General features: G+C 42.5%; 1 protein-coding gene across 2 annotated transcripts in view; it reads right to left on the reverse strand.

Moving 5' to 3' along the window:
* Positions 1 to 447: 447 nt before the first annotated feature.
* The window catches only part of PAK3 (p21 (RAC1) activated kinase 3), a 68,584-nt gene continuing 54,401 nt past the window's right edge, over positions 448 to 14,630 (reverse strand). Inside the window, exons 10-16 of one of the 2 annotated variants that reach the window (XM_019471340.1) lie at positions 12,638 to 12,686; positions 9,715 to 9,827; positions 8,714 to 8,831; positions 7,760 to 7,859; positions 7,131 to 7,327; positions 2,187 to 2,324; positions 448 to 719 (exon numbers count right to left, since the gene is read on the reverse strand). In XM_019471340.1, the coding sequence (XP_019326885.1) occupies positions 630 to 719; positions 2,187 to 2,324; positions 7,131 to 7,327; positions 7,760 to 7,859; positions 8,714 to 8,831; positions 9,715 to 9,827; positions 12,638 to 12,686 (805 nt within the window). In that variant the 3' untranslated portion in view covers positions 448 to 629. The remainder of the gene's footprint in view (positions 720 to 2,186; positions 2,325 to 7,130; positions 7,328 to 7,759; positions 7,860 to 8,713; positions 8,832 to 9,714; positions 9,828 to 12,637; positions 12,687 to 14,630) is intronic. The other variant, XM_009276553.2, reaches the window with a different exon arrangement.

The raw sequence follows: 14,630 nt of genomic DNA on the forward strand, positions 1-14,630 counted from the left end.
TTGTCAAGAACCAAAACACTATATATTCACAGTTGAAAGCCTGTATCTCAACAGGATGTTTTGTCCGCCCCACTCTTGATTCCTTTTTGCTTGTAAATGCAATTTCACTTTCTTCCTCATCTAGAGGTACACATGACTGGGCAAATACCAGCAAGTGGGCTGTATTCAAAAGGCAGTGCAGTCTGGAGTTTACGAACGAGGGAGACCTTTCTCCAATTCCAAACCATACCAAAAAAACCATAAAAGGGACTTTCCGTCTTTAAGAAACAACTGACAATTTAAAAGTGAATGTACAGCTTATTCACAGGGTGAGAAGGAAGGGAATCTTCCAACTGAATTTGCTTTACCTTGGAAATGGCTGAGGCAGCAAAGCATTTTCGGTCATTACCTCTCTGTCTTAAGCCCTGTTTCATCTTAAAAATAAATTAAGGAGCCAGAAAGCAGGAAGAAGACAAATGACAATTTTTTACTCCTTGAGGGACTGGGTTGGTCTCCCTCCTACCACCATGACTGTGACTGTTGGTTTGTTCATCCATCCATCTGTCCTGCAGCACAAGAGTTGAGGTTTTATAGAGTTTTTGTTCTCAGTTCTGCTCTGAGCTGGCATGGGAGAAAGCCGGCCTGAAGCGCTAGCGGCTGCTGTTCTTAATCGCTTCCTTTGCTGCAATGATCAGAGGAGTCAGGCTGGAGAGAGGCTTGGCTAATTTTAAAAATGGATGCTGCCCAAAGGAAAAAAAAATAATGAACCATTACTTTCCAAACTCAGTTACTCACAGGCTCAAGCAGCGTTCCTCTGGTTAGCAGGAATACGCAGAAATAGGACTGAGGGGACCACCTGCACCTGCGTCACGTCCAGTACCTTCCTATCGCAGGCAAACATGGCCCGTAATCCTATTAATCCATTTATCAAGGTGTCTTCAGCTTGCTGGGATTTTTGCCCTGCCAGCGCTCTGGGAACGCTGCTTGCTGTCCCAGGGCCTTGTTCCTTTCAGGAAACTCGAAATACTTACTTAGGTTCCTGTTTTCTAAAGACACGGGCTATTTTAGTTGTCAAAAAAGATGAGGGGCATAAGCCATTCCTCAGGGAACTCCCAATACCTCTAGGAAATGTTTATCCCAGTAGTATTTAGGCCCATGTGTTCTTCTGAAGGCCACTGAGGTACAGGTTTTCAGCACCAAGACAAGAGCAGGGAGACAAGTGACAGAGCGCTGATGGACTCAGCTCTGGGTTGCAGCGGGAGCAGTGTCTACCATCCCATCCCCTGCCCCTCCAGTGCTGGCTGGCACCTTCAAAGCAGGGACAGCCAAGTGGCACATGCTGCAACTCCCTATCTGCCACAAAACCTGGCAGCAAACCTGTAGCTGTTCTTATCTACTCGACCGTGCCAGGCAGCAAATGGAGCTGTGAGAAGTCCCGCTCAGTCGTCCCTGTTTCGGTGGCAGAAACCTCTAAAAGTGGGGCTCAGTGGCAGAAACCTCTAAGAGTGGGGAAGGATGGACAAGCCGGGGCCCCTCTGATGCTCACAGTGAGCACCTCACAGCCCCTTCCTTCCCACAGCCGAATCTCTGACCGCTGGGCTGTGACTGATTTCATTGGGTTCCTCCCCAGTCATATCTCTGTGTCATTCCACTTCAGTTATTTTGCCACCGTCTAAAACTGAATATACTACCAAAATACAAAATAGGGCCATGAAAATGATCAGGGGGATGGAACACCTCTCCTATGAGGAAAGGCTGAGAGAGTTGGGGTTGTTCAGCCTGGAGAGGAGAAGGCTTTGGGGAGACCTTATTGCAGCCTATCAGTACTTGAAGGGGGCTTATAAGAAAGAACACCGTCTAAATGAATATACTACCAAAATACAAAATAGGGCCATGAAAATGATCAGGGGGATGGAACACCTCTATGAGGAAAGGCTGAGAGAGTTGGGGTTGTTGTGCCTAGAGAAGAGAAGGCTTTGGCTGATCTAGTTGAAGATGTCCCTGCCCACGGCACGGGGGTTGGACTAGATGACCTTTAGAGGTCCCTTCCAACCCAAACCATTCTATGATTCTACTTATTTTTCATTTGAAAAGCACCAAGACTGGAGACTGATATGAGGGGGTTCCATCTGATGCCTTCGAGTTTAGCTGATGAGAAAACCGTTACATAGTACGGCTGTTTCACTTGCAGCCGCTTCACATTTTACCTGCAAAAGTTCCTTGGCAGACCCTCGCCTGTCCACGTCCATCTCCAGGCAGCAGTTCAAAAAGTCGCGAAACACAGCGGACAGTCGCTCAGGGTTCTGCAGCTCTGGTGTCCCGTTCGTAGCTATCAGATACAGCGCCTAGAGAAAAAGGAAACATGAGACTCCACCTGTTTCTTTTATATCCATAACTGCTCATATAGACCCCATTTTTTAATGTCCAGTCTCCAGTGGCAGTTTCTTCCCTGGCAGAGGGTTAGAGATGATTTTTCTGTACCAACAAAAAAAACCCTCTGATGCAGCCACAGCTATTCCAACATCAAAATGATCTTGCCTTGACAGCTGATTTCATTGGCTGACCTAGTTAGTATGAACTACATCAGGAAAAGCACGTTTTGCTTTTCCAAGTATTGACAGTAGCTTTACAGGCTATTTTAAAGAGTGAATTTGGTCTATCTATATTATTTCAAAGGATTGTTACATAAAATGCATCTCTGCAGTGCTGACTGGTCCCTAAAGTACAGCTTCCATAAAACAAAGGTAGTCAAGTTTTTTTGCTCTGTTCTTGATAAAAATGGCAACCGGATGAAAAAAAGTAAATCCATCAGCTTATTCCTTCGATAAAGAAACAGAAACATTTGGAACCTCATTTTCAACACAGACACGTAAGTTGCATGCACGAATGTATTACGAAGAAAATGCGTAATTGGGCAGACAGGAGCCACCTGCAACTGTCTTTCAGCAGTCTCCAAATTCCAGATCACCTTCACTTATGTGGTAGAAGAAAAACTTTTAATAGTCTAATCAGAAAAATGAGTAATTCCATCCCTGTGGTAACCCTGTGCTAATTTTGATACTCAAGTAAATACATTAATGATGCCCCTTATCCCAGAAATTGCCAGGGAAGAAATGGGAGGTTTTGGTGACATGGAGAAAGTGGCTTGGACTATGAAAGAAATATGTTCACTAAGTATTTCAGCAAAAATGGACAAGAAGCAGAGTAGACTGTGTTGCCTTTAAACGATAACGTTCGTGTCTCAAGCAAGCTTCCCAGTGAGAAGAATTGGGGGGTAGTTCATCTCTCAAAACCACTGTTTTAGAAAAGTTTATTTGTTTTTTTGGTTTGGGTTTTTTTTTTTAGGAAAGATAACATTACATCTATTACACTTGTTTCATATTTTCAGGGTCATCTTCACAGACAGAAGAGCTGGAACAACTTAAAACCCAAAGCAAAGCGTTAGCTGAGAATTGGGAGTATTCGTCTGTGTTAAGGGTTGAGTCCTCTATGAATTCCCTTCCATGATGTGCATCAACGCCCAGCTGCTCAGCTGAATGCAGTCATTCTGTGCACACAGGCCTATCCAAACACTTGAAAATTCCAGCCTTTCTCCTCCTCAGTAGCATCTAGCCTAAGCTAAGCTTAAGTTTCTTAAGCAAAGCCAAGGACGCTCACTTCCACGCAGCTGACAGTGTTCATGCAGCTTAGCAAGTCTTCCTGATATTCCTCAGGCCAAGGAATTATAACGTAGTTTTGCAAAACACAGGGTGAGCATTATCCAGTGTGGTTCACTTGTAACCAAGGTCTAACATGCTGAGACGCTAGAGAGATGCGTTCGTTCTGCTTTTGCAAGATGTTATTTAGAAACCTAAGACAAACATTTTGAAATATTCAAACTTAAACTTGCAGAATATGTCTAAAATATACAGTAATAATAATAGAAATAGGCCTAGGAGTCTTCCATAAAAATGTCTGCCATGATAATAACAGCTCTGCGCTACTGGCATTTAAACAGACCGTGACCAAATTGACTTTGTTATTATCCTCTTAAATACAGAGGAAAATTTCTAAGCCTAAAAAGGCAAATGAACTATCCTAGAGTAAAAACAATAAAAGGAAGTTTCTTTACTTTTCCCACAACGTAAGTGTCACAAAATCAGTCTTATCCTGTCCATCTGCAGCTGACCTCAGCCACCGGACACAGTGGTGAGCTGGAGTGCCTGTCCTCGCTATGTTTAAATTGTGCTACCCGAGGGATGTTAATTCTCCTGCGGTAAAGGAATACAGCACCGATGTCAACCTTGGAAGTTTTATTCCAGCTGCATTCACCTGACTGTGAAACAGGAGTGCCAGGACAAATGGAACTCTTAGTTGCTCGTTTCTTCACAGAACGTGAATCATGAGGAAGAGTCATCTTTAGCTAGGAACTGCACCTTTTAAATATTTCTACAACAGAAAAAGGTCTATGGGAAGCTGAAGTACCTTCTTATCATGTATCTTTTGGTTTCGCGTTATACAGCTGGCAAAGAAAAACAAGTACAGTACAAAGGAAATGAGTGTTTGCAGTAGCTGCAAAGGGGCAATAAGCTCATTAAATTTGTTTAATATACCAAGAAACAAGAAAGGATTCGGCATGCAATTATAGCTGCAGTCTGTGCAAACGATATCCTAAAGTTATCCAGGCCACCCAGATACATGACAGAACAGTATACAGATGATTTAGAAGCCTGAAACTGTAGAAGATCCACAGCATTTGGAAAATATGCTACAGTTTTGAAGAAAATTGATGTGCTGTGGTTAATAAATGAAAAAGCAAAGAGAAATGCTTAAGGTTTGGTTTGGGTTTTGGTTTTTTTTCTTTTTAAATTGAAACTGGGGAGGTCCAACCTGCATTTCAAAGGATATTTATCACACCAATGTTTGTCCCTCAGGCACTAGGCATAATGCCTGATGGAAGGAAATCACAGTGAGAGAAAACAAATACCATCACAGAAACATCCAGGACACTCATGGCTGGAAAACGGTTCATTCCTGTGAGTTCTGCATAGGCTGGAAAGAACCTGAGCAACATGGGATGCTTTTGCTCTACGTGTGGAAAACAACAAATGCATCTACATTAAGACTGCTGTTAACGCTATGATTAATGATCCTTTAATGCCCTTATAATTTATTTATGTATTTAAATTAGTGTCAGTAACTGAAGCTCCTGCGTGCCTTCTGTTATTAAAACAATCATTCATACAAATGAAAGAGCATCCTTTTGTTTCCAGGCTTTGCAGAATGCCCTGAATGTGGTCTCAGTGCAACTATTAAACCCAACAACTACTGTGTGCCACCAGCTAAAAAAAACTTTGCTGTAAAAACAGGTCTTGCTTATAAGCTCTCCTGTTTGGATGCAGCTGAGACCTCTCCCTGAAGTCTCTGATTCCACATACAACAGCAGATGGATCCTGCCCCTATTGGGGTTGATTTACCTTAATAAAACCAGCTGATAACTGGGGAACTTCAGGCAGTCCATCACAAGCTGTTCACTGTTCCTAGCTCAGGGACAACAACCTCTGCAAAAGAGCCCAGGAAGCTAGTACAGATGGTACCAACTTCAGATGCCTGATTTTAATCTACTGCAATTTTACTCAGACACCTGAAGATGCCTTCAAGCTCTAAGTGTTCAAGTTGATCTTAACTCCAGCAGGAGATGAGGCATGTATGGAGAAAAAGAGCATCTCAAATAAGCTGGGTACAGGCAGGAATAGCTGAATGTGATTTTAGTCAGAGATAAGAAATCCAGTGATCTTTCTAACAGTTGACCTGAGGCTTCTCGAGGAGCCCTAATCAACATTTGAGGTTAAGGAAGCAGGGAATTTTCAGCATCTGGACCAGTAATGCTAATTCTCTTCATCTGTTTTTGCTGCCTTACACAAGGCAAATGCATTTTTTGCAAGGGTCCTCTATGGAAGCAAGTGGAATATGGGGTCCTCTCTTTGCAGGAAACTGAAGCAAAACCGGTGATGTGCAAAAGTCTCTGCTGGTAAAACGGGGCTGCAGTGACGCAGGCCTACTGCCACCCTGCCAGCTATGGGGCACTCTGCTTATCCACCATCAGTCTGAATCCAAACCTGTTTCTGCCTTATCCCCCCTCACGAGGTGGCACAGCGCACACCACTCCACATGTGTGCACTGGAACCAAAAAGCCCCAGGGCACCTACCAAACCAAAAGTAGTCTTCCAAGAAAACTCAGGAACCTTTTTTCAAAAAGAGTGGAAGACTGAAATTCGTATAATTGTTGTACTCCTTTCTTAAGCAGCACGGCTGGGGACATTTCCTGACCATTCTGTTGTTTCTTCTTGCAGTCTGCAGTACGCAGTCTGGGTGTCATGGACCAGAGAGAGCGCAGCCTTACTGCTATGAGAAAAGCTAAAGGTCATGCTCTATTTTCATTCTAGCCTTAACAAAAATTATGTATGTATACACATAGGTCAAAATTAATTTCCTCATAAATTCCCGCGTCCTGTCAGGAACTAGATGTGCAGCATTTAACTTTGTTTCAGCTATCAGTCATGAGGTTTTATCTTGGTATACGTTCCTCCACTATTACATGCTCATTTGGTATAAGAACTGGTCATATCATTTTAAGGAATTGGGATAAAACTGAAAACTTCAAAACATTAAAAATACGTTAGTTTACTACAAATATCTGTGCTAAAACATACTTTTAGAAATGTATTTGGTAATAAGTAATTATGGCATTACTATAACCGGTGACACTTCCCGAAAGGCTCAGGTAAGCAATCGGCACTGATCCGAGTTTGAAAAGACTTCTCTGCCTGCAGATACAGTTGAAATGCTTTTCATAAGAATTCCCCAATTGGAGAAACTTGCCGCTGAAAAATTCTTGTCATTCAGAGATACAGAACTCAAAGAGAGTTCCAAAACCGCACGAGAAATTTCAAGCATCGTTGAAGGCAAAAATGGCACATTTCTGAACTGGCTACATGTCACTTCTCTTTTGAGGTTCTCCCATTGACGTAACCAAAGCTACAGTATACGCCGATATGCTCCAGTGACATTTTCAGAAGCGGGCCTTGGTGGAACTAGTTGAAGCTGATGTGACTGGGATTTTTGTCTCATGGGAGACAAAACAGGACAGATTAGAAAGACATGCACCTTACCCTGAGAGGATTTTCATTAAGGTAAGGAGGTTCTCCTTCCACCATTTCTATTGCCATGATCCCAAGTGACCAGATGTCCACTTTGGGGCCGTATGCTTTTCTTGTCACCACTTCTGGTGCCATCCAGTAAGGAGTCCCGACCATTGTGCTCCGTTTACTCTGCTCGGGGGTGATCTGAGCACAGAAGCCAAAATCAGCTGAAGAGAAAAACAAGTATTGTTAAAGCCAGCTTTAATTATGAAACCGAGCAAAAGAAATCCCCGTTATATGCCCGAGAAGGCGTTGTTGAATTTTTCTGGAAAAGTGGCCATGCTCTGTTTACACAGTGCTGTAGCCAAGGAAATACTGAACTAGCCACTTAAAAAACCCCTCAAGTTTCATGCAGTGGCTTTTATCCACTTGAGGCTTTCGATTGTAACTCCCTCCCTCTGGAAGGGACATACACAAACCAAAGTCACTCTTTACACCTTTTCCCTTTCTATACCTCTCTGCACACTGGAATTGTGCTCTTAGCTTGCGGCAGTGGTCAGCGCACTACCACAGGCAATCACTTTTGGGTAACTGGCAGTCAGTCAAAAGCAGCCCCACACCACATCCTGGGAACGCTGCGCCTGACCAAGAATACCTACTCAATTTGACAGATCCGTCCATTCCGAGAAGAATATTGTCGCTTTTGATGTCTCTGTGAATCACTTGGTTTGAATGAAGGAAATCCAGTGCTTGCAGGCACTGATAGGTAAAAAAGAAACATGAGGGTAAAAGTTAATGACTTGATTTCATCACACAAGAAAGGAAATGGCTCTAAAAGATTTAATTTCTAGATGAATTGTGAGTAATGGCAGAACATTGTGCTGTCAAGAGGAATAGCTTGCTGCTTCAACACTATTAGAGTAATAACTTTCTAAATGAAGGCATATTAGCTTTTGAAACAGAAATGTCAATTATTGTTACAGACTATCCCCTGAAAGCACAGACAGAATGACTGCTGCTGCAATGAACGTGCTATCTCCATCCATACGACAAACTACTGTTTGCCAAAAAAGAAAAAGTCCTTTCCTTCGGTATGAAGTGGATCACTTTCGGGTGGGAGGTTGCATGACAAAGATTTTATTGTTAGGCTCTACAGCAGATTTGGAAATAGCATGTTAGTCATTTTTCAGAAGCAAACACCATTTTGGGTGGAATGCTACCCTTTTAAGCTGAGGACTGTGATAAATGAGTCTCTATTTTTCTTTGCTGTTATTTTAAAATTCTGCCACCAGCATGTTTGCTTTTACAGGCAAGGAATGCAGTACAGACATGCTCCAGGCAAATGTTGAAAGAGGCAAAGTTGAGAATAGTATAACTAAAAAAAAAAAAAAAAAAAAAAAAGATCGTACAATAACAGTATATAAGAATATAACAACAAAGTATAATAAGTGCAGTGATACTGGCAGGCAGTTCACTGAAGATGCTCGCTCTTCTCCATATTATCAAAGCCACACAGAAACAAAGCTTTGAACATGGAATCAATCATGTTCTTACCACCCGTTTAGATGTACCATCCTGTCCAAGTAATCAGAAGCACACGCGGGATCCCTTACCTCCCTACAGACAGCTGCTATCTGTCCTTCATCCATACATGTCTCTGTAACAACATCGGTTAAAGAGCCTCCAGCCAAGTATTCCATAACCACCCAGAGTTCATCACCGACTAGGTAGCTGAAAGAAGAAAACAATGGCATTGAGGTGAATGTGCATAGCTAAATTACCTTATGAAAAAGACTACAGTTGATTTTTGTTTCCAGGTCATTTTTAAATGGAGACAGAATAAAATGAACAGACACTCCTTCTAGCCTACACGGTACTTAGAATCTGTGCAGGCTAAATGAGAAAGGTACATAAGTGAAAAATTAGACGTCTTAGATGGCAAGCAAGTGAAAAATGCAGTTTAGTAACGGCAAAGATACATCTTGAACCAGGACATATCACATCATCTGGTTCATCATCTTAACACATAAATTCCACGATTAACTCCAGGAAAAGGCAACACAACTTTCATAGTCGTCCATGGTAGGAGGGCGTGTACCACTGAGGACAGAAATTGGTCAACAGTTTGGAAAACCTTACATAAAATACATTCAGAAACAGGAAAAACAATTTAAAAACTGGCAACTTACATCTTGCTGGAAACAAGAACCTAGTCTTCCTGGCATCCACAGCAATGGAAAATAGTGGGAACAGCCCAAGGGAAATAATTTCTATGATTTATCAGCACTTATCATAAGACACAGAAGATACGATCAACTTAAAAAAAAAACCCCAAACAAACCAAAAAACCCCAAACAGCAAAACATGGAGGTAATGAACTTACAGGCTGTTGTTTTAGTAAGATATGGCTGATCCAGGTTTTTGAAAACAGTCTTCAAACTATATATGCCAGAAAAGATTAATGCAGACAAAATGCAATCTCCTCCCACACATTGTATATGAGTAGATAAAAAAATAAGGAGGTCAATTTTCTGTCAGTGACCAAAAGGTTTTTTTAATCTTTGGCTTGCAGTACGTAAATGAACATTCACGTGGTAAGACCAGAACTACTTACCTGTCTAAATAGTTAACAATATTGGGGTTCTTATTTTCCCTCATGACCAGGATTTCATTAATAATTAGTTCCTTTTTGGGCTGTTGTTGGAGATTCATTTGCTTTATGGCCACCTAAAATGACATTGAAAACCATTAACTTGAGTGGTCTGTTGCACGAGTTCAGAATGAACACGGAGCGAGTGTTTTTGGAATGACGTAGCAGAGCTGTGCCAGACTGTCTTGTTATTAGACATAAGAGCTCCGTAACTTACATCACAACACCCTATTTCTCTGCTAGCTTGGGTGCTAGTTACAGGACACATGGCCATATCTATTTTGCCTTGTAAAATCTGTAAAAATGGTCTTTAAACTATCAACCACAAATCTCTAACACTCTCTGGACCTACATTCTTCTCAAATGGCCTTAGTTTATCACCACTATTATTATTCATGCACGTTTTGCAAGCAGGAAATGATTTTGTTACTGTGAAAATATATAAAAACAGCTGGTAATACTTCAGCACTTATATGATTTTTGATCATTATTTCAGCAACTGCCGTTATTCTTAACTTGACTGCATAACTGAAACAAAACACGTATGTTACATATAAAATGCCATACTAAAAAGATCACAAAGGTTACACAACAAAAAAATACAATCCTAGCACTTCCTAACGTCTTGAATTTTGATTTTGCAACCCTAAATAACATTCTTTAACACAGTTTAGATTTGCAGTTATCTTCTGGGTTTGAAAAAAATAATCCATGCTATGGTATTTTATGGATACACCCAGGGTTATAAGCAGGGCTTAGGGCTTTTAGATAGAGGTCTGCAAGGGATCTAAGAGCAGTTATAAAGTGCAGCACTGCAGGTGGGTGAGAAACTACCAGTAAGATTCAGATGTATTTGCTGACAGCCAGAAATGATAAATCAGAAATCTGAAGCTGTAGCCCCAAAGAGCAACGGGATTCTCTAAGACGCCACCTTGTCTGTTTATTACTAATATGATTACTTCTGCTCTGAACCATTGTAACCATCCTGCCTCTGCCTCATCCTGGCTCCTCCGCTCAGTACCATCTTCCCCCAGGCAGCCACGGTCTCCACTTGAGCTTTTTGTCCTGGCCTCCTTGCTGAGCCCGCTTCTGCCAGCCCCGTCCCTCTGGGCTCAGCCCTACTTCTCTCCCTGCCATCCAGCTCAGCTCCAGCCAAGGACTCCTACAAATACATCTTCCCCAGCAGTCCCAGAAGAGCCCTCCTACCCAACACACACCTTGTGGGGAGATGTGGCCCCGTGGCTATTTAAAATCTGCCTCTTGTTTCCTCCATACACAATTTGGCCAGCCTCCCCCTCTGTTTAGTTCTGCTCTTGACATGACATGAAAGGGACCACCCCTCTGCTCTCATTCCTGGTTTTCTAGCCAGATTTTCAGGCAGGGTTTTATATATTCAAAAACTCGGGCTTGGAAAAGGAAATGAAGGTTAAGATGCCACTTTAAAGCAGCCACTACAGGGACTGTCAGATTTAACACTGGTTTCCTTCAAGATTTGTTTCTCACCTCCCTTACCCCCACTTCCCTGTGACCAGTTCACGGGCTGTAATGGGCTGTCACTGACACTGGACCTAAACATGACTGTATAGTTTAGGAGAGATCTTTGCTCTCGATATACTTTATCTGCAGGACCGTTAAAAGTCCCTTCCAACCCAAGCTATTCTATGATGCTATGATATGTCTTCTCATTTGTCAGTGTGTGTGTCAACCAGCGTCAGTATGACTAAAACACAAAATAGCATCCTAAACATGATCTCTCCTTAATTAGGTCTTGCATTATACTTTGAAGATGAAACACATGATGGAAAAAATGCTAAATATTATTACTGTCTGAACCTGTGATTAAGATAAATTGGGACTGAATGACGGCAGCCTCCATCAGCTAGTTGATGCGTTAATATATTTAGTAATCAAGACAGAGCTAGCGTGTTCTTCTCTGAAAGATACCGCTTCCCTCCTTGCATTCTTTCTGGTAGTTATTAAGGACAAAGTCTGCCTGAAATTAAGCCACATAATGAAGCTATTTATTCCTCACAGCAATAGGGGAATCTGCAACCACCCCTAGGGTTCTCCTGAGACCTCTCATTATGACAGATCTTTAGATTTTACAATCTGTATTGCTAACCGATCTACGGCCAGGTCCACAGGCAGGTTTTATGCTGTAAATGTACAGAGTTAAACTGTATATATAGACCAACATTCTCTGTAATAGCACAACTTCACGCACACTGGGCAACAGAGATATAACAATTTCTAAACCAATACATTTACACTGGCAATAAAAATTCTATAGTTTTTATCAGGCCCAAAAGCTTGCTGGGATTTCTTTACAGATTTCTCTCCATTAAAATACCCATTCAGGGATGATGTAACATGGTACCAGGCTGGGACCAACAATACTGTGGAGAGCACTGACCTGTTCTGAAGACAATTCTCTTACAATTGGCCTTAAAAGCTATGGGTGAAGCATCAGCCCAAGCACAGAGAACACCAAAGCTCTTACTGATTCCAGGGGGACCAGGACCTTCCCCCAGGAATTTGCAGGCACCTTTTCAAGCATTAATCAACACCTCAGTGTAATGGTTGCTGGAAAGCGGATAGCCACAGTAAGTGTTCAGTTACTGAGGCACAGAACCACTTTGCCCTTAAAGAGCTTTCACCAAAAAGCTGAAGAGAGCAGATGATGTATTTTGCCAGCTGACACTAGTCCATGCTTAAGAGGAACAGCCTCAGCAGAAGATGTATTTTGCAGGCTGACACTAGTCTGTGCTTCAGAGGAACAGCCTTTGCAGTAAAGATCTCCTGTCGACCCGAAAGCCCCATCCACAGTTCGCACCAGAGGGGAAAGCACTGAATACCTGCAAAATCTGCTGGGACTGTTGACACTTACCTCTTGTCCTGTGGCGATGTCGATTGCTGTATAAACAGTTCCTGATGCCCTAGAAACAAAACAGCAGCGAAGAAATGAGAAGCGGTTTAGTCCCTATGAGTGAAAACAAGCCCAGACAGGAGATCTCTGCTGCCTGTAGTGTTTATAAAACACCTTTGTTCACCCACTCCTTCAGCCAGCAGCGCACAGCGCAGCAGCCCACCAGCCCTCCGCCATGCAGGGTATCCAAGATAAAACTTATGTCCAACACGAAGAAAAAGGGCTGGTGCAAATCTCAAATGTACATACTAAATTATTTTAGTTCAAAACTTAAGGGCGCGTGTCTACAAAAACTGGAAAATAATATATTTAACTCTTTTTCCATTTTCTCCAGTTTTGCTTTGTTGGTTTGGTGGGGTTTTTTGGTTTTTTCCTTTTTTTTGGGGGGTGGGGGGTGTTTTTTTCCCCAGGAATGTAACATACAGTGTAGTTGTGCCTTCTCAGACCTCTTATTTGAATCTATCTGCAAAATTCAGGCAACACCATGCAGCCTTTCTGAGAACCCTGAATACATGTGACAGCCGTTTGAGGAAAGGATCTAGACACAGCTTTCTCCAGCATGCAAGGAAACTATTCTCCAGCCATCCTGCGAGGTCACAGCTAGAGCAGGTTAAGGAATATATTGTTTCACACACAAATGGACAACTACTCAAAACAGAGGATCCTTAGACAGCTTCTTTGTGTGTCAACAGCCATCAGCAGCTGCTTCTGTTAGGTGCACCAGACACGTGAAGGACTCTTCATGGTGTCTATGTTTTGCTTCAGTTGTGTTGTAGAGCCACCAGAAATAAATGGCATGCTCACCTGCAGACTAGACAGTGTGGGGTTTTGTTTGCCATCTGCCTCTCATAAAAAGAGGTTCTTCCTCTGTAATGATGTGAAGGGCCGGAAAGGCCACGATCAGCGGAAATCCCTTTGGGTTTAAAAGCAACTGCAGGCTTGTAAACCCTAATGGGGCTTCCTTCTGAGCTAAACCACAGGTTCACACTGCCATCATTTAAGAAGCTCGCATCCGCATGGACAGTGAGGCAAGGGCGGGAATTCTGAGAAGCGGGAACACGCATCCAGCAAGTGTCCCACTGACTGAAAATGCCAAAATCAGTTTGCTCATTTTCACATGATCCCACGGCTTGTTTGTTTACCTGCAGGCTGAAATATTTCTGAAGCATTTTAATTCAACAGGCACCAGAGACTATGTCTGTGGTGAGAACAATGTTCTCATTGGGCACGCTATGTATTCTTTTAATATAAATGCAAATGCATTTTCCTATGACTAATTGTTGAGATTAATCCAATTTGTTTTCATAAAAAGCCAACACCATTTATTCAGACTTGCTAACACTGTGCTGTACCTCCTGAGCAAAGTCCCGTCAGGGTTTATTTAAAAACAGCTATTTAAATTAGGACGCTTTTGGTATGCTCCAGGCCATCCATGAGGAGTTTAGATAAAGGTGATTAATTTAAGTAAAGCTGTAAATTAATTGCAAGGGCTCTGTGATTCTGCATTATGAACTTTTACTTCTAAGCAACTGTAATTTCTGATCTATATCTAACTTTTAAACGCTTCTGTAATTATCTTGGTTTTAATGCAGTTAGGCAAATAAGAGTTGTGGTGAACAGAGTTAAGCCCAGTTGGCGGCCGGTCACAGTGGTGTTCCCCAGGGCTCAGTATTGGGGCCAGTTTGTTCAGTATCTTTATCAAAGATCTGGACGAGGGGAGTGAGTGCATCCTCAGTAAGTTTACAGACAACACCAAGTTGGGTGGCACTTGATCTGCTTGAGGGTAGGAACCCTCTACAGAGGGACCGGGACAGGCTGGATCCATGGGCCGAGGCCAACTGTATGAGATTCAACAAGGCCAAGTGCCGGGTCCTGCACTTGGGTCACAACAACCCCATGCAACCCTACAGGCTTGGAGAAGAGTGGCTGGAAAGCTGCCCAGCAGAAAAGGACC

The sequence above is a fragment of the Aptenodytes forsteri genome, unplaced genomic scaffold (genome assembly GCF_000699145.1).
Source record: "Aptenodytes forsteri isolate BGI_AS27 unplaced genomic scaffold, ASM69914v1 Scaffold107, whole genome shotgun sequence".
In the NCBI taxonomy this organism is placed as follows: domain Eukaryota; kingdom Metazoa; phylum Chordata; class Aves; order Sphenisciformes; family Spheniscidae; genus Aptenodytes; species Aptenodytes forsteri.